The 21666-nt window shown below is 43.0% G+C and overlaps 12 protein-coding genes across 12 annotated transcripts; 6 read left to right on the forward strand and 6 right to left on the reverse strand.

Annotated features, from left to right (window-relative positions):
- Positions 1–212: 212 nt before the first annotated feature.
- Positions 213–1019, reverse strand: PAS_chr1-3_0101 (uncharacterized protein; the record flags this gene model as incomplete). Its single annotated transcript, XM_002489397.1, has 2 exons — positions 213–932; positions 1002–1019. The coding sequence occupies 2 exons, from the start codon at positions 1017–1019 to the stop codon at positions 213–215; spliced, it is 738 nt and encodes a 245-aa protein (XP_002489442.1).
- Positions 1020–1201: 182 nt separating this feature from the next.
- PAS_chr1-3_0102 (Heat shock protein that cooperates with Ydj1p (Hsp40) and Ssa1p (Hsp70)) lies at positions 1202–3913 on the reverse strand (the record flags this gene model as incomplete). The annotated part of the gene is made up of 1 exon (XM_002489398.1): positions 1202–3913. The coding sequence occupies one exon, from the start codon at positions 3911–3913 to the stop codon at positions 1202–1204; it is 2712 nt and encodes a 903-aa protein (XP_002489443.1).
- Positions 3914–5587: 1674 nt separating this feature from the next.
- Positions 5588–7930, forward strand: PAS_chr1-3_0104 (Aconitase, required for the tricarboxylic acid (TCA) cycle and also independently required for mitoc; the record flags this gene model as incomplete). Its single annotated transcript, XM_002489399.1, has 1 exon — positions 5588–7930. The coding sequence occupies one exon, from the start codon at positions 5588–5590 to the stop codon at positions 7928–7930; it is 2343 nt and encodes a 780-aa protein (XP_002489444.1).
- Positions 7931–8273: 343 nt separating this feature from the next.
- On the forward strand, positions 8274–10279 carry PAS_chr1-3_0299 (uncharacterized protein; the record flags this gene model as incomplete). The annotated part of the gene is made up of 2 exons (XM_002489400.1): positions 8274–8499; positions 8532–10279. 2 exons carry the CDS (start codon positions 8274–8276, stop codon positions 10277–10279), a joined length of 1974 nt encoding a protein of 657 aa, XP_002489445.1.
- Positions 10280–10551: 272 nt separating this feature from the next.
- On the forward strand, positions 10552–12270 carry PAS_chr1-3_0105 (Catalytic subunit of the COP9 signalosome (CSN) complex; the record flags this gene model as incomplete). The annotated part of the gene is made up of 1 exon (XM_002489401.1): positions 10552–12270. The coding sequence occupies one exon, from the start codon at positions 10552–10554 to the stop codon at positions 12268–12270; it is 1719 nt and encodes a 572-aa protein (XP_002489446.1).
- A 315-nt stretch (positions 12271–12585) lies between these two features.
- On the forward strand, positions 12586–14724 carry PAS_chr1-3_0106 (Protein kinase; the record flags this gene model as incomplete). The annotated part of the gene is made up of 1 exon (XM_002489402.1): positions 12586–14724. The coding sequence occupies one exon, from the start codon at positions 12586–12588 to the stop codon at positions 14722–14724; it is 2139 nt and encodes a 712-aa protein (XP_002489447.1).
- Positions 14725–14789: 65 nt separating this feature from the next.
- Positions 14790–15227, reverse strand: PAS_chr1-3_0107 (mitochondrial 54S ribosomal protein YmL19; the record flags this gene model as incomplete). The annotated part of the gene is made up of 1 exon (XM_002489403.1): positions 14790–15227. One exon carries the CDS (start codon positions 15225–15227, stop codon positions 14790–14792), a length of 438 nt encoding a protein of 145 aa, XP_002489448.1.
- Positions 15228–15386: 159 nt separating this feature from the next.
- On the reverse strand, positions 15387–17426 carry PAS_chr1-3_0108 (uncharacterized protein; the record flags this gene model as incomplete). The annotated part of the gene is made up of 1 exon (XM_002489404.1): positions 15387–17426. The coding sequence occupies one exon, from the start codon at positions 17424–17426 to the stop codon at positions 15387–15389; it is 2040 nt and encodes a 679-aa protein (XP_002489449.1).
- Positions 17427–17572: 146 nt separating this feature from the next.
- PAS_chr1-3_0109 (Putative oxidoreductase) lies at positions 17573–18898 on the reverse strand (the record flags this gene model as incomplete). Its single annotated transcript, XM_002489405.1, has 1 exon — positions 17573–18898. One exon carries the CDS (start codon positions 18896–18898, stop codon positions 17573–17575), a length of 1326 nt encoding a protein of 441 aa, XP_002489450.1.
- A 128-nt stretch (positions 18899–19026) lies between these two features.
- PAS_chr1-3_0110 (Essential component of the Rix1 complex (Rix1p, Ipi1p, Ipi3p)) lies at positions 19027–20469 on the forward strand (the record flags this gene model as incomplete). The annotated part of the gene is made up of 1 exon (XM_002489406.1): positions 19027–20469. The coding sequence occupies one exon, from the start codon at positions 19027–19029 to the stop codon at positions 20467–20469; it is 1443 nt and encodes a 480-aa protein (XP_002489451.1).
- Positions 20470–20496: 27 nt separating this feature from the next.
- PAS_chr1-3_0111 (Hypothetical protein) lies at positions 20497–20886 on the reverse strand (the record flags this gene model as incomplete). Its single annotated transcript, XM_002489407.1, has 1 exon — positions 20497–20886. The coding sequence occupies one exon, from the start codon at positions 20884–20886 to the stop codon at positions 20497–20499; it is 390 nt and encodes a 129-aa protein (XP_002489452.1).
- Positions 20887–20973: 87 nt separating this feature from the next.
- PAS_chr1-3_0112 (Putative RNA-binding protein implicated in ribosome biogenesis) lies at positions 20974–21618 on the forward strand (the record flags this gene model as incomplete). Its single annotated transcript, XM_002489408.1, has 1 exon — positions 20974–21618. One exon carries the CDS (start codon positions 20974–20976, stop codon positions 21616–21618), a length of 645 nt encoding a protein of 214 aa, XP_002489453.1.
- Between the last annotated feature and the right edge of the window lie 48 nt (positions 21619–21666).

Consider the following 21666-nt stretch of genomic DNA (forward strand, 5'->3'; position numbering starts at 1 on the left):
GAATCTGGTAAACTACGGAGCGCGAATGATGGAAGCTTGAGCGTGCCAAGGAAAACATGAATGAAAGACGTCTGTATGAATCGCTCATGCGTGCCTCTTCACTTCTTCACTACAGAATACTTGCCTGGTTTTATTGGTGTCGTATTAGATGCTAGTATACAGTAAATTACATAACCTTAGTTATCTATCCCCCTTCAAACTCCGATAATATCTTATGAGTATGTCTCAATAAGAGTATCACGCAGATTGCCTGAGATAGCCTCAGGTTGAGCATCTTGCAGACGGAATATACTTTCAACAACAGACAGCTCAGGAGCAGTGGTGTCCAATCCTGAGACAGCTAACCAGTCATTGACCACAAGACCAGCTCCAACAACAGATGATCCTCTGTTGATAGTACCAGCAACTAAAGGCACCTGAAGCAAAGAAGACAGTTCTTCTTGGTCCTGGATGGATGTTTGAGGGTGGACTATTCCTCCCTGGTTGGAAAGAGCGCAGTATGAGCCCACCAAAACGTTTCCAGCAATGGTCTGTCTGAACACTTCAACTCCCAATACATCAGCAATCAGTTCTTCGGTCTCTCTCTCTATGTCCGGGTGCACCAGTGCAACATAATCATTACAACAAATGACGTTTCCTAGAGCTGAAAGTCTCTCTTCAACTCTCTGAATTTTAACTGAATCGGGTAAACTGTTTCTCAAATGCATCAGCTCTTGGTCAGTGGTCTGGGTTGGGACCAAGAGTCCACGACGGTTTCCTGCAGTCATACGACCTACAATTCTGGTACCGGCAATGGTAGTGTGTACAATAGGGATCACATCTCCCAGCTCAGCTTCGAAGGCAGAGTAAAAGTTCTCAGAACCACCAACGGCTACCAAACAGTAGGAGTTGGTTAGTTTGGCGAAAACACCGACATCATTCGAATTCTCAAACTAAAAAAAGCATGTTAGTAAACAGTCTTTGTAACCTGGGATTTAAAGGAGCTTTGCTTTGCCACTTACTTGAGTTCTAGAAGCCATCTTATTTTCGAATTAAAATAAGCAATTGATAGTATTCTCACAAGAAAAAGTTTTCCTGATGACTTAGAATATCTGTCACGTGATTGAATATTTGATATTACGTAACTACTTTGATTATTCATACTGATCAAATCAATTGATTAACAAATAGGAATTTTATATACATATATACCCCATTACTCTTAGTCGTAAAGTGGTGCTTGGTCATCATGGTTGTTGTCCGAGTCTTCTTCCTCGGCCGCATCCACCCAATCATCAACATCCACGTCCATGGAGTCCGACTCAACTGCATGGTTTGGTAAAACATCCAGACCTTTGGATCCCAACCTAATCTTAACTGTTTCCTTGTCTTTGACTTGTCCCTTAAGGATTAAAACAGCTAGTTGATTAAGGATCTCATTCTGAATCAATCTGTTCAAAGGTCTAGCACCCATATCGGAAGAATATCCGTTACGGCAAAGATACTCGATAGCGGCATCATCAACGTCAAGCTTAATTGACTTGGCATTGGCTTCAAATCTTTGTTCAATTTCTGCCAGTCTGATCTTAACAATCTTGCTAATAGCATGTCTTGACAGTCTGTTGAAAACAACCGTAGCAGAAATTCTGTTCAAAAATTCTGGACGGAAATGGGCTCTGACAGCTGTCATTACCAACTCCTTGGTCTCTGGGGATATCTTTGAGCCTTTGGCACTGTTGATGAATTGAGCACCCAAATTAGATGTCATTATAACAATACAATTGGAACAGTTCACCAGAGTACCATTAGAAGCGGTAATACGACCATCGTCCAACATTTGTAACAAAATGTTCAGAACTTCAGGAGCGGCTTTTTCGACTTCATCAAATAGGATGACTGAGTATGGATGACGCAACAGCTGGTTGGTCAACAAACCACCTTGGTCAGATCCAATTAAACCTGGCTCGGAACCAAGCAATTTGGTGTACGACCATTTCTCTCCCAACTCGGAACAATCGATTCTGATCATAGCCTTCTCATCATTGAAAAGGAATCCGGCAACCTTCTTTGCAAGCTCTGTCTTACCGGAACCAGACAATCCCAAGAATAAGAACGATGCAGGTTGGTTAGGGTTTGCAAGACCAGACCTCGATAGTCTGATTGCATTGGAGACTGCTTTAACAGCTTCAGATTGCCCAACCACACTGGAACTCAACTCTCTTTCCATTGTAATAAGCTTGTTATTCTCAGCTTGAGTTAGCTTTTGCACTGGGATACCAGTCAATCTGGCAGCAGTCTCTGCGACTTGTTCGGAACCAACCACATTGGTGATCATGGCAATGTCACTCAATGCAGCTTCCTCCTCGGCAACTTTCTCTTCGAGTTCAGCAATACGACGTTTGACATCAGGGATAGCAAAGTACCTCAAATCTGCAGCAGTGGCATTGTCATGTCTTCTTTCCGCATCAGTGGCCTTAATCTCTAATTCGTCCAACTTCTTCTTGGCTGCGGTTAACTCTTCATGACCAGCCCTTTCTTGTTCATATTTAGCCCTCAAAGGTACTAACTCCTCCTCAAGCTCTTGAACCTTCTGTTTGACTGCAGTCAGTCTCTCCTCAGTAGTCTTGTCGGAATCAGCATCTCTTTCAAGGGCTTTCATCTCTACCTCCAGTAGCTGAAGTTCTCTCTCTTTGGTATCTAATTCTTCAGGTTTAGAATCCCTGGCAACTGCAACAGATGCCGAAGACTCATCAATTAAATCAACAGCAGAGTCTGGAAGTTTCCTGTAAGTAAGGTAACGAGATGCCAATTGTGCAGCAGTTACCAATGCAGAGTCCAAAATTCGAACACCGTGGTGAATTTCATATTTTGGTTGCAAACCTCTTAGAATGGCCACGGTCTCTCGGATAGTGGGCTCACGCACATCAATCCTTTGGAATCTTCTCTCAAATGCACCATCTGTCTCGACATACTTTCGGTATTCAATAACGGTGGTAGCACCGATACAGTGCAAAGAACCTCTTGCCAGCATAGGTTTCAACAAGTTTGCGGCATCGGATTTACCATCACCCATTAGCATATGAATTTCATCGATAAACAGGATGATCATCTGCTTAGATTCTGCAATTTCATTCAATACACCTTTGATTCTCTCTTCAAACTCACCTTGGTATTTAGCACCAGCTTTCAAGGCACCTAAATCCAAAGCGTACAGCTTTGAGTTCTGTAGAATGTTTGGTACATCATTATCAATGATTCTTTGAGCGACTGCCTCGACGATACTGGTTTTACCGACACCTGGGTCACCAATTAGACAAGGATTGGATTTGGTCCTTCTTGCCAAAACCCTTATGGTACGACGGATTTCTTCCTCCCTACCAATGACAGGGTCAATCTTACCTTCTCTAGCTTGTTCCGTCAAGTCAATTGCATACTTGTCCAAGAATTCGTGATTTGACGAAGAGTCAGCTTGTCTGGAGTCAATTCTTTGGTTCCCTCTAAGGTTAATTATCTGTGTTTTTAAAGCATCCGGAGAGATTGAAGAATCTTTCAGGATCTGCGTAATAGACTTGTCCTCCAACAATGCCAACAGCAAATGATCCTGTCCAATGTAGGAATCCTTTTGTTGTTGTCTCATCTTTCCAGCTTCTTGGATAACATGAGCTGCTACTCCACTGAAGGAAACATCAGTAGGGGCAGGAGTCTGCGATGGGACCCTTATCAATGCTCTATTGATGTTCCTTTCAAAAGTCTGCCAGTCAAATCTTCCCTTCTCCACTAAGACTTTCAAATAAGGGGTAGTATCTTCATCTGTGGGGGCCATAGCGGCCAACAGATGGATAGGCTGGACCTGTGGATGGGAATTGTCCTTGGCCAACTTTGTAGCGTTTGTAATAATAGCTAAAGCTCTATCTGTAAACTGTGTTTCTTCCATGATTTTAATTGATCGTTTGGATAGTGTGGAAGTAGTTGTGGGTAATGGGGGTACTTAAATACCAAAGCCTAAAAGGCATCACCTGGTTTTTAAAGGGGGGACTTCTAGAAGGTTCTAGATAATCCCGGATAGTGAGGGATTTTCTTAGATCAACTGGAACGTTCCAGTGAAATGTGGCAGTTGAGTTAATTTTCGCGGGGTACCAGTGATTAGATGAATGGGGCTATCAGGTGATGACGTTGTCGATGGTTTGGAATTGAGCGGATTTCACTTTGAGGACAAATTGGGATGCCACGGGAAACAATTGGATGAGGGAAATTAAGGATGATCAAAACGAAGGTCAACTAGTGAATTGATTTGGGTGGGATTATTTAATATATGTTATATTAACTTACATAATCAGAGCAATTGAATACTAACTACTGTTTCATCACTGTGTCAAAGAAAGACAAATAATTATTATTGATTATCAATTGTCTATTATTTAATGTCTTTTGGCAAATTAGATATATAATTTACTTCTGATTCTCACATAAATTTCACCCATTTTTGAGCTGCAATATTGAAATTCAATCCAAAAGTATTACGTTAATTATATAATAAATTTATTGAACCAACCACACATTCTCTTACAAGAATACCTTATTTTGTTTACCTTAGTCTCAGAATTTCCTTTCATCAGTTGCCCATTCACTCTTATCTGGCTTCAAGGCTTTACTGTTTCCCCTTTAGCTATCCTGATGCCCTACCAAATCGATTGTTGCCCTTACACCAATGTACGATCACAACAATTCCCATGTTGTTAGTCCCTACCATTTGCGAAGCTCGGAGGCCTAGGTCGTTGAACGTCACACATTACAGCTGCTCCGAAATTCGCATAAGGAACACTCGCACCAATCACAAGGTGATGGAAATTGCTTACGGAGTAGAAACTCCCAATCCCGAAGGTAAATACTTTTCTAGTGCACCCCGACATTCGACTCAAAAGGCTTAAACTAAACTCCTAAAATGTCCGTGGTTGACCAATAGAAAGTATCACTCAGCTCCCTGATTGTTCATAGCCTAACTGTTTCTGAATCTCTCCAAGTTTATTGCTGTCGGGTGAGCCTATGATTATCCCCTTTCACAATAGGCTCATTGTGTCTTAGGAAGTACCTGCCCACTTCCCCCTGATAAACTTTCCACCATCCCCGGTCATTCGCTCATGACCTTGTTATTACCATGCCAAAACATCCCATAATGAAAGGGTATCGGCAACATGGGAGCTAAATTTCAGACCCTCGAGATGGAGTCGGTAATCGTTCGAGAATCACATGGCCACCCCACATTTCAATTGTAGATCAGACTGTCAATCTTGACATAACCGTCGATAAATGACTTAGATTTCCTTCAGATACTCAGATTATCAGTATCTGGACTCTCCTGACCTTTTTCTATTTGCTCCAAAGTCTTCGAATCTTTCCTATCTTGTTGGAGTCTGACAAACTACTTTAACGTTATTGGCTGAATTCCACCCTCGGATCCAACTTCTCCTTTTCGCTACCGAGCCAAGGCAAATGTCTGATGCAGCTAGTTTTTACTGGCATACCAGGAGATCGCATTCGGGACATATATTATGGAAGTTCCCTTCTTTTTTTTCCTTCTTCTTTTTCCCTTTTGTTCCCGTTATACAGTATGTTATCCGCCAGAAGAGTACTTGCTAAGATAAACAGCCGTGGATTGGCCACGGTGTCAGGGCTCACCAAGGATTCTCTCGTTGAGATGAACCTGTTGGAAAAGGGCAACTACATTAATTACAAGCAACAACTTGACAACGTCAATATTGTCAAGGAAAGACTGGGAAGACCTTTGACCTACGCTGAAAAGCTGTTGTACGGTCACTTGGACAAGCCTCATGAACAAGACATTGAGAGAGGTGTCTCTTACTTGAAATTGAGACCAGACAGAATCGCTTGTCAGGATGCTACCGCTCAGATGGCCATTTTGCAATTCATGTCCGCTGGTATGCCTTCTGTCGCTACTCCAACTACTGTGCACTGTGATCACTTGATTCAGGCTCAAAAGGGTGGTGCTGCCGATTTGGAGCGTGCCATCAGACTGAACAAGGAAGTCTACGATTTCTTGGCAACCGCTTGTGCCAAATACAACATTGGTTTCTGGAAGCCAGGTTCAGGTATTATTCATCAAATTGTTCTGGAAAACTATGCTTTCCCAGGTGAATTGCTGATCGGTACCGATTCCCACACTCCTAACGCTGGTGGTTTGGGTCAATTGGCCATCGGTGTTGGTGGTGCTGATGCCGTCGATGTTATGGCTGGTTTGCCATGGGAATTGAAGGCCCCAAAGATTATCGGTGTTAAGCTGACCGGTAGAATGAATGGATGGACTTCTCCAAAGGATATCATTCTGAAGTTGGCTGGTATCACTACCGTCAAGGGTGGTACTGGTGCTATCGTCGAGTACTTCGGTGATGGTGTTGACACCTTCTCTTGTACTGGTATGGCTACCATCTGTAATATGGGTGCTGAAATTGGTGCCACTACTTCTGTGTTCCCATTCAACAACTCCATGGTTGACTTCTTGGACGCTACTGGAAGATCTGAGATTGGTGAGTTTGCCAAGGTCTTCCAAAAGGAGTACTTGTCTGCCGACCCTGGTTGTGAGTACGACCAGGTTATCGAGATAGACCTGAACACCTTAGAGCCACACATTAACGGTCCTTTCACCCCAGATTTGGCCACTCCTGTCTCCAAGATGAAGGAGGTTGCCGTTGCCAATGACTGGCCTCTCGAGGTCAAGGTTGGTTTGATCGGTTCTTGTACTAACTCCTCTTATGAGGACATGACCAGAGCCGCTTCTATCATTGAAGATGCTGCCTCCCATGGTGTCAAGGCTAAGTCTTTGTACACTGTCACTCCAGGTTCCGAACAAATTCGTGCTACCATTGCCAGGGATGGTCAACTGAAGACTTTCACTGACTTCGGTGGATCCGTTTTGGCTAACGCTTGTGGTCCATGTATTGGACAATGGGATCGTCAAGATATCAAGAAGGGTGACAAGAACACTATTGTCTCTTCTTTCAACAGAAACTTCACTTCTAGAAATGACGGTAACCCAGCTACTCACGCTTTTGTTGCTTCCCCAGAGATGGTCACCGCTTATGCTATTGCAGGTGATTTGAGATTCAACCCATTGACTGACAAGCTTAAGGACAAGGACGGAAACGAATTCTTGCTTAAGGACCCTGTGGGAGTCGGTCTTCCTGTCCGTGGTTACGACCCTGGTGAAAACACTTACCAGGCTCCTCCTGAAGACAGAGCCTCCGTTGAAGTTGTCATTTCTCCAAGCTCAGACCGTCTGCAAAGACTGACTCCATTCCAGCCATGGGATGGAAAGGACGCTGAGAGATTGCCAATTCTGATTAAGTCCGTTGGTAAGACCACCACCGATCATATTTCTATGGCTGGTCCTTGGTTGAAGTACCGTGGTCACTTGCAGAACATTTCCAACAATTACATGATTGGTGCCATAAACGCTGAAAACGGTGAAGCCAACAACGTTAAGAACCACTACACCGGTGTCTACTCCGGTGTCCCAGACACTGCCGCCGCGTACCGTGACAATGGTGTTAAGTGGGTCGTCATTGGTGGTGAGAACTTCGGTGAAGGTTCCTCCAGAGAACACGCAGCCTTGGAGCCAAGATACTTGGGTGGTTTCGCTATTATCACCAAGTCCTTCGCTCGTATTCACGAGACCAACTTGAAGAAACAAGGTCTGTTGCCATTGAACTTCACTGATCCTGCAGCTTACGACAGAATTCAACCCGATGATGAGGTTGACATTTTGGGATTGACCGAGTTGGCTCCAGGTAAGAATGTCACTTTGAGAGTTCACCCTGCCGACGGCTCCCCAACTTGGGAAACTCCATTGTCTCACACCTACAATGCCGAACAGATCGAATGGTTCAAGTACGGTTCTGCTTTGAACAACATGGCTGCCGTCAAGGCCTCTAAATAAGTTTTAGCCACCTACAAATTCCAATAATCGGCTGTTTGTTCTGATTAGGTAATATCATGAATTATTTATTACATATTTTATTTATTTGTATCCTTATCCAAAACAAGGTTTCAGATCTGCTTAGTACTACGTATCCGTTGTTGTACCAACCTTGTTACCACTACGACCAAGAATCTCACTGCGGCTCATTCTTTTGTCTTCAGATCTCCACAATTTGAGAGATATCACTGCTTTTGTGTTTCCTTGTTCGAAACATCGACTGAGATATATAAATAGACAATGCTGTCCCTCCTACGGCTTGTTTCCTCAGTTTCTTTAGCACTTCCAATAGCTTTGTATAAAGATGAATACTGAGGATGTTTACTCGCCAGTCATCGCTGACAATGGGTCTGAAGATCTCCTAACTACTACCAGCAAAGAAGTAGTCACCCCAGGAGACCTTGGTGCTAAGCTTGAAGAGATCAAATTAGAATATTCTGAAAATGAGACACCATCCGAAGACGACTCTGGATCGGAAAGAGGATCTCTTGATGCAACTACTGACCCTGATATCGATGCTGATAATCAGTGTAAGGATAAAAATTGCCTTCCAACTTTAGAGGGAGACCTTCTGCTTGTGTTTTTGTGGCAAGTTTAGCTGCTGAGAAAAGTGATGACCATCTTTGCATTTCTGTGACAAAGCATTTCGAACAATGGGGTAAACTCGCAATTGTGAAAGTGCTGAGAGATACTTCTAATCGCCCCTATGCTTTTGTTCAATATACAACCGATGACAACGCCAAGCGTGCTCTTAAAGAGGGTCAGCATTCCATTCTAGATGGTAGATCAATTCGTTGTGAGCCTGCAAGAGTTAATAGAACCTTATACATCCTGACAAGCAATGATAACGGATTGTCGAAAGTGGAGATTATCAACCTTCTAAAGAAATATGGAGAGATTGAACAGATAGTAGGTGTAGATGCTGCCGGTAATAAGGCGCCTTTATCAAGCAACTCAGATAAACGGATCAAAGAATGGTTCGTAAAGTTTGTTTATCGTGATGATGCCATCAGGGCCTATGCCAATTTGCGAACTCAAGTGAGTTGGCATGTCGAATGGGCTCAAAATCTGGAACCAACATCCACTAAGAACCAGGAAACAAGCACTATTGATAAGTTGTCTATCTTCATCGGTCAACTTTCTCCATCGATAACTAAAGAAGAGCTAAACGAGAGATTTTCACGCCATGGTAAAATCAAAGAGTCTGTGCTAGTTCAGAGACCCAATAACGTCTTTTCATTCATTAAATTTGAAGATGAGCAAGCCGCTGCATCTGCAGTAGAACAAGAAAACCATGCAATACTTAAAGATAGAACCATGCATGTTCAATATCGTGAGATTTATCACACCAATAATTACAAACGTCCCACGAGTGATAGTCCAAAACTTTCATTGGCACCTCCACCGGTTAATTTATCCTCAAAAAATAATCGTAGTTTTAGTAGAAATTTCTCCCAGAATCAGACTAACAGAGTTGGTCAAATGGGTACTGCAGTTTCACCTGGAGGAGGAACAGTAGGCGCAACCACAACACATGGATATGGATATTCACCACTTGTTGAAAATCATGGTATGTTCTCGATGAGATACAATAATTCAGCTGCGCCCTTCAGCTTCAACAAAAGAGCAGGCTATTTTCGGTCAGATAAGACCACATCTTGGAATGACAGAGATGAAAAAGAGAACGGCGAAAATGATAATCCTGAAAACCAAAATGGAAAGAAAAAGCGGGCACAGTCTAAAGTTCAAGAGGCACCACAGGACAGCAATGATACAGAAGGCAGGAAAACGTCATCTTCAACACCATCTTCTACTGTTCGCACAGCGGTATCTTCCAATATGAAGGAGAGCCACATATCATCCATAGCCACAGCAGCAGATGACAAACCCTTAGGCAAAAAATGGGGCCCTCATCAAGACAACAATATCAGGTACGCAAGTCCGACTTATGTATACTATGTTCCCAGTGATAATGTATACGAAGGAGGGAACAACTATCCAGCCGTTAACAACGCAGCGTATTATTATCCACAGCCACTTCAATACTTTCCCAGCTATGATCCAGGCCTAGCTATTGCAGCACCCATGGATTACAATAATGCTGGCGCTGCAGCTGCCACTCCATACTACATGTACTATAATCCTGCCTCAGTGCCTATGGGAGTGGAGGAGTCTAATGAGAAATTTGCTATACCATTCTACAGCAATCCGTCGACTTCCAACTCGACAAAAAACAGCAATCACAAGTATTTTGGGAATGCCAATACCAATGCCAATGCCAGTACCAATGCAACGGTAACTAGGAATTGACTAGAGGTAGTTTCATCTTGATCTAGTTGCAGTTTGGGATGTTATATCTTTGTGTTTTTGTTGTCTTTATCTATTGTTTGTTACTGTTTATTGTTTTGTTTTTTGTTACGATAATGATTAGAGTGTCGCATTAGATCTATGATATAGTTTAGATAGATTCTTTATGTTTCTGAAATATAATATCACTCTCGATTATCAGTCGCACCTCCACACATACTAATTATTTCTCTTTCTAAGTAACCTTTTATCTTCGAGAGGCAAGTAGTGAGGCAATGGAACACAATTGTCTGAAAGTCAATGAATTGGCGCTCCAGTTGGCTCAATCACTGCAGAACAGCAAAGTCAGCACAGCTGATCCTCTAAAGAAGAGGACAAGCAGCTACAGAGGCCTGAGTAGCGAGCCTATAATCACAGAGGAAGAACCAACAATCAAGGGCGACTATAATAGATTTTACAGTCAGTCTTCAGATAAGCAAGTATTGGACAATAAACCATGGTTGCAGGATGGAAACTATTTCAAGACTGTATACATTTCAACGATAGCACTACTGAAGATGATGTCTCATGCCCGGTCCGGTGGTTCAATTGAGATTATGGGCATGCTGACAGGTAAGGTGTTTGCCAACACATTAGTCGTAATGGATTGCTACTTACTTCCGGTTGAAGGTACAGAGACACGAGTGAATGCTCAAGCGGAAGGATATGAGTTCATGGTCTCTTATTTGGATAACTTAAAGGAAATCAAGCATAACGAGAATATCATAGGATGGTATCACTCTCATCCTGGTTATGGGTGCTGGTTGAGTGGAATTGATGTTGCCACTCAGAATTTAAACCAAAAGTTTCAAGATCCCTACCTGGCGATAGTGATTGATCCTGAAAGATCAGTCAGACAAGGATTTGTTGAGATTGGAGCATTCAGAACGTTTGCTGAGCCAGCCGTTGGAAGATCGTCGTCGTCAGTTTCCTCTGCAAGTGGTGCAGGAATTAGTGATGTTGCGTTTTCTTCCGGTAGAAACAGTGCATCTGGAATGTCCTCAGTTCTGAGTGCAAGTAATATTAGCATTGCCGAAGAGCTAAGCAAACAATCGATCACCCAAAATGTTTTTGACAGAACTACTACAAAGATTCCCAAGGGCAAAATGACTGATTTTGGAGCTCATTCAGGAAAATATTACTCGCTAGAGGTTAAGGTTTTCAGATCTCCACTGGAGGAGAAACTACTGGATACGTTTGGTTCTAAAACCTGGATTAAAGGTTTAACGAACTACTCCAACGTTGTTAATGCCGAGGAAACTCAAGTGGAGTTAATGCATAAAATAATGGAAGCCACGGAGAACTTACGGAAGGAATCTCCTTCTAAATTGCCATCTTTGGTGATGGGGAACCTGATTTATTCAGGTGCCTCTCAAGGAACAACAGGGAACCGCAAGCGCTCAATGTCCAAATCTTCTATTTATTCGGGTTTACAAGCTTCATCGGGTATACCCAGTTCTAGGTATCCTACGAAGGGAAAAAATATGAGTGGATCTCAATTCAATGATGACCCGCTAGCAAGATCACTGGATAAAATACCGCCAGATAGTCCAGATCAACAGTACGATGGCGCATTATCCATTCAACAACCGAAAAGAGCATATAATACACATACTTCTAGAGCAGGTGGGTTGGCCAGCGTTCTGTCCTCTGGGAGTATGGATCCTCAAAGTTACTCCATGGTAGGACGAATGAGTCTAACTAATCAATCGCCGGGGACAGCTCTGAGAGGCCTAAATACACCTCCCAACAAACGACCGCAGAGAAACCCTGGTCATACAAGCTCAGGTCAAGGAGGAACGCCTGGAGGAGTCAGTCGGTCCAAAGAGAAAATTAACAAGCCAATAGGTATAAGCATGATTAGCAAGGATTTCAAGGTTGTCATCTCACAACAGGTCAACCAGATGCTACGTCGTCACGTCCAGAATGACCTTTTTGGATCCAATAGTCCCTAATACTAGGCTACCAAGAGAAAAATATTCCTCACTGTCCAATCATAACCCGTTCAGTTATCAGCTTACATAATCTATATCTGTGGTATCTATTGAGCAATCTGTCATCGTCTCTCGCAACACCGCGCCACGTACCATCCTAATCTCGTGCCAGCAGCCGCCGCCGCCGCCGCGCGATTATGTAGCTGTATTTTCCCTCCAGCACCGGCTTAGACGTTGACGAAGTTTACCACCTATCTATCGGTGATTCAAAATCAGGCCCCTTTTTTTACCGGCTTTCTTTTTATTTCCAAAGTGACGGCAACTTTATTTGAAGAGATGGCTTCTGATCATGAAGCCGCCCGCCGATCACCGGTGTCAGGGCTGACTAAACTAATGAAGGAGCAAAGCCTGACTGGCAGTACCTTATCAGGGAAGAATACGGACAGCAAAGAACTCGGACCCAACGAAACGGCGAAAAATTCCTCTGAAAATCTACCTGAACTGGTTACATTCCATGATGAGATCTCTAAAGAAAATAATAAAGGCCACGGCGATGATGAAGATGACTCTTCAAACGGTTTGTACATCGAGAGGAGACCAATACCCCCCAAAATCGAACGGCAGCAGTCTAATTTGACAAGCTCTTTGGGATCACTTTCATCAAGTATTCCATTTTCTGCTCCTGGAGGAAGGGGTTCAAATAGTATTGGTTCCAACCCACTTTATGGATCAGGAAATCCGGGAGGCCTGTCCTTTACCCCCAACCTGGCCAATGGTAATTTAATCCAGAGTACTCACATAACATCACCAAATGTTTCCAGTTCTGCTTCTATTGAACCAAGATTTATTATTTCTAGACAGAAAGTGCAACAATCCCAAAATTTTCATAATTCTGTGTCCCGTTCTGGCTCTTCAACCAATTTTTTCTCAAGATCAAAAAAGAACTCCATCGTTGGATTGGACCCTTTATCTCCAATGGAGCACCGTGTTACTTATTCTCATTCTCCTTCTTCTAATTCAAGCGGGGAAAGTGCTGGTAGACATTCCTCGATGGCCGATTTGCGTCGTTTTTTTAAAAGAAGTACCAGCATATCAGGACATCAACCTCGTGCCCTTTCGACTACATCGTCAAGGCAGCATTCTCCTGTCGGCTCTCCTGGAACCGTTAATTACACATCCCAGCCCACAATCCAAACTACAAACGCACATACGTCTACGACACCCAGTAGCATTAGTATCGTTGGAAACGGAGCATCCAGGAGATATCCAAGTTCCAGTGCTTCTCTTCAAAGAAATGAAAGCTATACAGCCGTGAGCAATATGGGCAGTGGTAATTTGAATTCAAACAGCTACTCCCAGATGATAATTGGTGGTAATGCTCAACCGACAGTACCTTTTCACAAAAGATACGTCAAATTTGGTGACAGTTTAGGTGCTGGTGCAGGTGGCCAAGTGAAGCTTGTGAAAAGAACTTCTGATAACCAGATATTTGCTCTGAAAGAGTTTAGACCCAAATATTCAAGCGAATCCAAACGTGAATACACCAAAAAAATCACCGGTGAGTACTGCATTGGTTCAACTTTGCGACATCCCAATATTATCGAAACTATAGAAATATCTTATGACAATGATCGCATGATGCAGGTTCTAGAATACTGTGATTATGACCTTTTTGCTATTGTCATGTCTAATCAAATGAGCCGTCCTGAGATTGACTGTTGTTTTAAACAGATTCTCAATGGAATCAAATATTTGCATGCTATGGGACTGGCACATAGAGACATCAAGCTTGACAACTGTGTAATCAACAAGGAGGGAATTGTTAAGCTGATCGACTTCGGATCTGCTGTCGTGTTTTCCTACCCTTTTTCCAACACTCTTATCGAGGCTCAAGGAATCGTCGGGTCAGATCCTTATCTTGCCCCAGAAGTTTGCATTTTCCACAAATATGACCCCAGACCTGTAGATATATGGTCGGCAGCGATGATATATTGTTGCATGGTTCTGAAAAAATTCCCTTGGAGGATTCCCAAGCTGACTGACCTTAGTTTCAAAGCGTTTGCAACACGTCCAGAATCAGACTCGCTGAACGAATTACTTAAGAAAGTACCCCCTCCACCAGGATACGAAAACAAGCCCGAGAGCGGTCCGGCCAAGGCTTCGGTGGCTTCAACCTCTCCTAAACATATATCAACTGCTCCTCCTTCAAACCACACTTTTAATGAACTTGGAGAAGGCCGGTTATTGAATGCTCTTCCAGAAGATTGTCGTCCACTTATCGGAGCCATGGTAGAGCTAGCTCCGGCCTGTCGTATTCAAATCGATGAATGCTTCAAAGATCCATGGTTTGAGAGCTTGGAAATGTGTACCATAGAAGATGGAGTTGTAATTCATTCAAAATCTCATACACATACTCAGGTGGATCAAAGTGTGGCCCACATTGCATCCTTAGAAAAGAAAAAACAGAGGAGGTAATTTAAATGTTGTATATTGTTGAAATAAAAAAAGCGTATTTACAGGTCCTGATTTCTTCAGTACATTCATTTCACTACGTCGATACCCATGCTCTTAGCTGTTGCTATGATACTCTTGACTATTCCCTTCAGCTCGGCTTTTTCGTGTCGTTGGTCAGTCTTCTTTATAGTTGCAATTTCATAGACATGTTTCAACGATACCGTTCCGACCTTAGGTTGTCCAGGTCCCACTTTAGGGGCACCTTTTGGTATCCCTGCGGCTCTCAACAGTAGGTATCCAGTGGGAGGAGATTTGAGCTCAAAGCTGAAGGACCTGTCCGGTTTGACTGTGATTATAGCAGGGATTGGTACACCTGGTTGATAAGAGGCCGTACGAGCGTTAAACTCTTTGCAAAAATCGATGGCCTTGACACCTTTTGAACCTAATGCGGGACCAACTGGTGGTGCTGGAGCAGCCTGTCCTGCACCTACAATAAGCTTTATTAAATGATTCTTGGCTGACATTATACCTATGGTTAGTTGAAGCTTCCTAGGTTTTCTTCGCTGAAATTTGATTCCTGTTTTTTACTTTAAGACAACATTCGCGGGGTTGTTGTTTCAATAATATCTAATGTACATAGTAAATGAAAGAGATCACACGCTGAATGTAAGACCAGAGCTTGTTCAGCGCTTAGTTCTCTTGGAATGAGGGGAGGATGGTTTAGAACGCTTGAGCGATGTCGCACTGGAAGGTTCTAAAATGCTCTTGTGGGTGATCCGTTGATAAACCAACACATAGGCTGAAGGATCTTTGAGGGCCTGTTTTTCAGGCATTGTGTTGACGTATTCGTCGTCGTAGCTAGCCCATGTATTGTCTGGTTGTCTGGAATAACAAATGTAATGCCCTGAAGAAACGGAACGGCCCTCATGAAGAATCACAGAAAGTAATTTATAACGAGCAGGAAAGTTGGTTGTAGTGTATTCCGTCATTTCTAGGGTTTCAGGGTATGAGACGCCAGTCTTGACCTTTGTGGACGAGTTAGAGTTCCCATCGTAACGAAATCGTTTAAGATGAATTATAAGCGACTCGGGTGCAGTATCAATAGTTGAAACTTTCACAGCGTTGGTTCGTTTATTGCATTTTTCGCAAACGTAACCAGTCTTGTCTTTCTTATCGGTTTTGATCAATTCTGAGGAGAAGAAATCCTTTATTGAACGTTCAATAGAATATCGGGATCCAGTGGATTGTTGGACATCATGCTGAACGTTACCGGCTGTGCTTGAATTTTCTACTTCATTGGTGGAATCAGAATTGGCTTCCGTGTTGGCAGTGCGAACATGGTCAGTTTCACTAGCAGACTTGCGTTTACGGTTATCAAGACTGAGTGAAAGATCATAGAAATCTTGTTGAGTTTCGCTGATGTGGCCGCAATTCTTGCAGGTAACTTTTTGGTGCAATGAACCTCCAAAAATATCATGAATGATACTCGCTCTAAGTTTAACACCTTTAGGAGTGGAATCTTCCTGTAGTCTTGACATTAAAGACATCAAATACTCGTGAGAGTCTTCTTGTTGCCATTTTGACATCATGCAATTGATCTCTTCTAACCTTCGAATGAGTTTCTTTGGATTTATATGGAGAGGCGTGTTGCGTCCGGGGGATTTTTCCAATTGCCACATCTTAGCGGATGTTTCTGCCAATGTCTTAGTAACACTATTTGGAGCAATAACCGATTGGTATTTATTACGGCAGACGTCGTTAAGATAGTGCTGGAAAGCAGGAATATGAATCAGAGCTTGAACTGCAGAGTTCATGTAACATGTAACTCCGTGGTTTAACAGACCTAAAGGACGAGATTTTGACATTTGTCTCCAATTCTTGCATATACGAGTGGAATTGTTGGACCCTCTGTCGTCATATAACTCATTCAACTGATAAAAATCGGCCTCGGTAGCAAAGACTTTTCTTTTTGCCTCGATCTCTTCTTCGTTTTCTGGAGATGTAGGTGGAGTTGCCTGTTTTAGTGCGGAGTCTCTCTTCAGGGATTCAACTTCTGATAAATATGCAGTAGCTGAGCTGGAGTTAGAGTTGGTACTACCATTGTCCTCTTTGTCTGAACCAGTATCACTAGTGGCCGATGGCACATCGTGATCAAGATTGGTTTCGGCATCTGAACCGGAATCCTCAGATTGCAGTCCATCCGAGCTTTCAGCGGTATGATAATCACTATCCTCGTCCTCATCACCATCATCATTGTCATCGTCCTCATCATCCTCTTTGTCTACTTCGTGCTCTTCTTGTTCTTCCTTGCTGGCCTTGAAATCGGTGTCCTGGTGCGCATCGCTATCAACAGAAGGAGATTCCGAACTTTTGTGGTTCAAGTCTTCCAGATCTTCTCCCAGATCATCATCCAATGGTGCATTCTCAGTGGTGCTTAATACCTTGGGCAACAGTTTCTTCTGCGTGTAGGCTGCTATAGCTTCAGCCATAGATTTTGGTTTGGGTTTCAGATTCTTGGATTTGTCCCCACCACTTTTGGGGTCTGGCGAAGAACCTCGCTTGAGAGTTTGGGTCAGTGGCGCGGCCGACACGCTACCAAATGAAACGTAGCTAGATGGTTTAACGGTTACAGAATCTGGACGCTTGGCTGGCTGAAATTCGACTGGCTGAGCCAAAATCCTTTCCACCAAGGGCCCTAACGTTCTCTCCTGCTGATTACTCATAGTGATTAGAGAGTACGTTTCTTCTTTTCCGTTTTTTTTTTTTTTTTTTTTTCCTCCTTTCAGTAATTACTCTTTCGAGAAGAAACCGATATACATGGAAGAACCTATTCTGGAAGATTTAGTAATGCTCTGTGGGGTATATATAGTTATGTAGAATGCTTTTTGGACTGTTCAGCAAGCTTCTTCTCTAACTGATCAAGATATTTATTTCCTGCGGGGTCTGCACGCTGATGAGGGAATAGGTCTGGTGGTGTCGCCTTTAGTGCAGATGCAAACACATCATTCTCTTTCTCTGGTCCAACGTTCGCAGTGCCTGACTTCTTAGAAGGTTTAGACTTGGAGTTGGATTTTGGTTTCGATCGTACTCTTTGCTTGGCGCTTTGTCGTTCTAGCTGGTCAATCAGCTTCTCCGTTTTTTCGTATAACTTATTTTGAAATGTAAAGTCTGACAGTTCTTTACGTGCTGGCTTGACGATCTTACAATCTTGGATAAACTGACCTCCTGGTAATTCTATGAAATGCTCAGCAAATAGTGCTGCAAGATATGATTGAGCTCCCTGGATAGGTGTCTTGAATAAGATGAACCAAATTGGATAAAGCAGCAAATATAGAAGCAAGCCCCAAAGAGATCCAAAGGATAATACGCGGGCTGTGGATGCAGTGCGCATGAAACCAGGATTGACCACATTAACGCGTAGTTTGGATGGCATTTTATCACCACGGGGAGTGGCATCCAGTCTTCTTTGAAACTCTTGGGCAAAGCACCCCAACATTAACTTGGCCCCGCCAAATACCTGCCACGGTCTCTTCGAGGGATACTGAGAATCCAACCACAAAGGGTCATCTAAGGAAACCTGACCCATCGCTTGGGTTGTACACGTCGTAAGCACCACCCTGACATCTCTATCTGCTGGTTGTGCCCTTAAAGATGGAGACAGAAGCGCTAATAAATGAAAGTGGCCCAAATAATTCACCGCCACTTGTCTCTCCACTCCATCTGACGAAGTCGAGCGGGCAGCACCTAGTGGTAAAGCTTCTCCGGCACACCCAACGATTCCATCTAGTCTTCTTGGAGGTGTATTATCTAGCCAACGTGTAGCAAACTTTCTGACAGAATGCAAATCGGCCAGATCGCACTGCTCTGCATACACCAAGGGATTTCCGGTTCTCTCTCTCAGGTCGTCCACAAATTCGACTGTCCAAGAACTCGAAGGATCCTTCACCAACAAAATCAGCTGTGCTCCACCTTTTGCTAGTTCTTCAGCTAACTGGGAGCCAACTCCAGCGGTGGCGCCTGTCAATATATAGACTTTTCCGTGAACATCTCTTTGCCATGGATTCAGTTTCCCTCCACAATATACTTTCAGTAAACTGAGCGCCACAAACGGTAGTCCATACCGTTTTATAATTGGCCATCCGGGGATTCCGTCAGTTCCCTTTACAACTAAGGTATTAATGATGTCAATTGGCATGGGTGGCAATAGGATGTATTGAATAGGAATAAACTGTATTATTTACGCACCTGAGATGCCTAACGTGAACATGAAATAATTTTTTTTCGCTGCTTGTGAACTTTTCTTCCTCTTCACTAGAACTACCCATGGACGAAAGTGTCTTTTATACACCTTCAACTGCAACAGATGCAGCGGAGCTGTCATTTTTGGCCTCCATCAGATCAAACAAATCTCATGTTCAGTTCCGTCAATGTGCTGCCAACGCTGCTTCCATCACCGGTACCGGTCAAGGTCACAGGTTATTTGTAGCTTGTCCCGAAAAAGCATTGATACAAGTGTACCTATGGGGAAAGGAATCTCCTGAGCAAAAGATGGCTGTGCCAGAGGAGCTAACCAGTTTATTATGGGTACATATATTTGGAGCAGGATTCTTGGTTGGTGGTGGAAAAAGTGGAAGACTGTACGTTTGGGAGTTGGCTTCTGGTTACCTGCTAAGCGCAAAAGAAGCCCATTATCAAGAAGTTTCATGTTTAGAAGTCTCGCATGATGGCCAAGTCCTTGTTAGTGGTGGTAAAGATTCCAGAGTTCTGATATGGCGTTTGGCCGATCTGATACAATTCTCATCTGATCCTCTTCCCAAACCAATTCACGTTCTAACGAACCATTCATTACCAATCACGTCCATAGCGCTAACTAAAGGTATCTCTAACGACATAAAACTGTTTACCAGTTCTTTGGACGGAGAAGTAAGACATTATAACGTCTCGAATGGCGAATTGTTGACTACTTTTATCTTTGGAGAACCAGTAAATGCGCTAGCTGTTGATCCAGCGCAGAGATACTTGTATGCTGGCTTATCTTCAGGAACTATTAGACTAGTACCTCTTTTTATTGTCAATCACAAAAATCAACTTGAGAGTAATACGGGTTGCGGCAAATTGGTTTCTGCAACTTCTGCAGACGATCCAGAATCTCAATTCATCATTACCTCCCATCAAGACAGTCCAGTTACATGCTTACAAGTTTCTGCGGATGGTGGACTCTTAGTCAGTGCAGATTCAGCAGGAAAGGTTTTTGTCAATGACATAGTTTCTCGTCAAGTTGCTCGTCAACTAAGGGATTGTTCAGGACCAATATCCACCTTAAGACTACTGATAAACGATCTGGAACGAGTAGAGCCTTCAGATCTCTCTACAAAAGCCTCAACTCCACGCATATTACCGAACCTTAAGCGTTCTTTGATCAGTGACACAGAAATTTCCAAACATGATATTAATATACCTGCGGCAGGGACACCAGAAGGTGATATTGGTAGCCTTGCGTCTGACAACGAACAACTCAAAGAACAATTTGACCTTCGTGGTTTTTGTAACCAAGTTCGAAAAGAACATGTTGTCTATCAACTAAATACCGAAGAAGAGGCAGCTGTGGATCAATCTGTGCAGCAGCAGCAACAAGATACCGACGAAAATGTCTCAACCCAACAATATGCCTCTCAATTGAAGGAGATGACCAAAGCTTATAATGAGCTCAAGAGAGTCCATCAAGACTTGTACTCTGAACATTTAAAGCTATTAGATAGAGATTAAAATGCATTTAGTTATAATATACATCGATTACTTTTTTCCCTTTCGGGTAGGTGATAAAGGTCTATTGAAGCCTTTCGTACGATTCACATATTGTCGGTATTGACTTGGCTTGAAAGTTTTGGCACCTGAGACATCAGTACCACCAACCTTCTTCATCTTGGTGGTACCAAATCCTCCAAAGCCCATGACTTTCATCATGGCCTCGTCCACTTCCACCTCGGACTCCAGGTCATTCTTGGGTTTTTCACTGGGTCTACCTCTCGGTGTGTCAATCTCGGTACTCCCCTCATCGGGTTTCGGAGAAACCTGTCTCTCTCTGTAGTCAACGTCGTTTCTTGAAGGACTCTTTTCTCTTCTGTCAGGTTCAACAGACTTCCTGCTTTTGATATTAAACTTGATTTTGGGTCTTTCTACCATGTGTTATCACCCATCTATTGAAGAGGAAGAGGCTATCGCGTTTCTCAAAAAAAAAATTTTGTTCTTCTACCAGGATCGACTTGCACAATGGGTGAAGAAAAGCTAACCAAGAAACAGAAAAAGGCCTTGGAGTTTAGAAAATCCAAAGAGGAGAGGGAAATATCCAAGAAAGAGAAGGCTGAGAAGTTGGAACAAGAAGCAAAGCTGAAAGCTGAAAAAGAGGAAGAAGAAGCCAAAAGGAAAGCCGATGCACCCAAGAAAAAGAGGAAAACCAGAAGAGGGAAAGGTGGAAAGATATCAGGACCAAGGTTCATTCTGTTTGTGGGTAATCTGAGTTTCAAGTGCACAGAGGAAGATTTGAAAAATCATTTTAAGAATTGCTCACCTGATACTATTAGACCTCGTCTAGATAAAGGATTTGCGTTCCTGGAATTCAAACAGGACGATGTCAATGTGAGAAAGAGAATGGACATAGCCATTTCAATGCATCACACAGTGTTGAACGACAGAAAAATCAATGTAGAGCTTACCGCTGGAGGTGGAGGAAACTCTACCACAAGATTGGAAAAAATAAAAGGTAAGAATGACAAACTATTACAGGAAAGAAAGGACAAAATCAAAAAGAAACTGGCCACGGATATGGCAAAGGCCAAGGAGAAGGAAGAAGGATCCAAGGACACGGTAAAGGTTGTTGGTATACATCCAGACAGAGCCAAACTAATTCAACAGTAATGACTACGATATAAACTAAGAATTAATAAGAATATGAAAACAGAGCAT

Source organism: Komagataella phaffii, chromosome 1 (genome assembly GCF_000027005.1).
Source record: "Komagataella phaffii GS115 chromosome 1, complete sequence".
NCBI classification, from domain to species: Eukaryota; Fungi; Ascomycota; class Pichiomycetes; order Pichiales; family Pichiaceae; genus Komagataella; species Komagataella phaffii.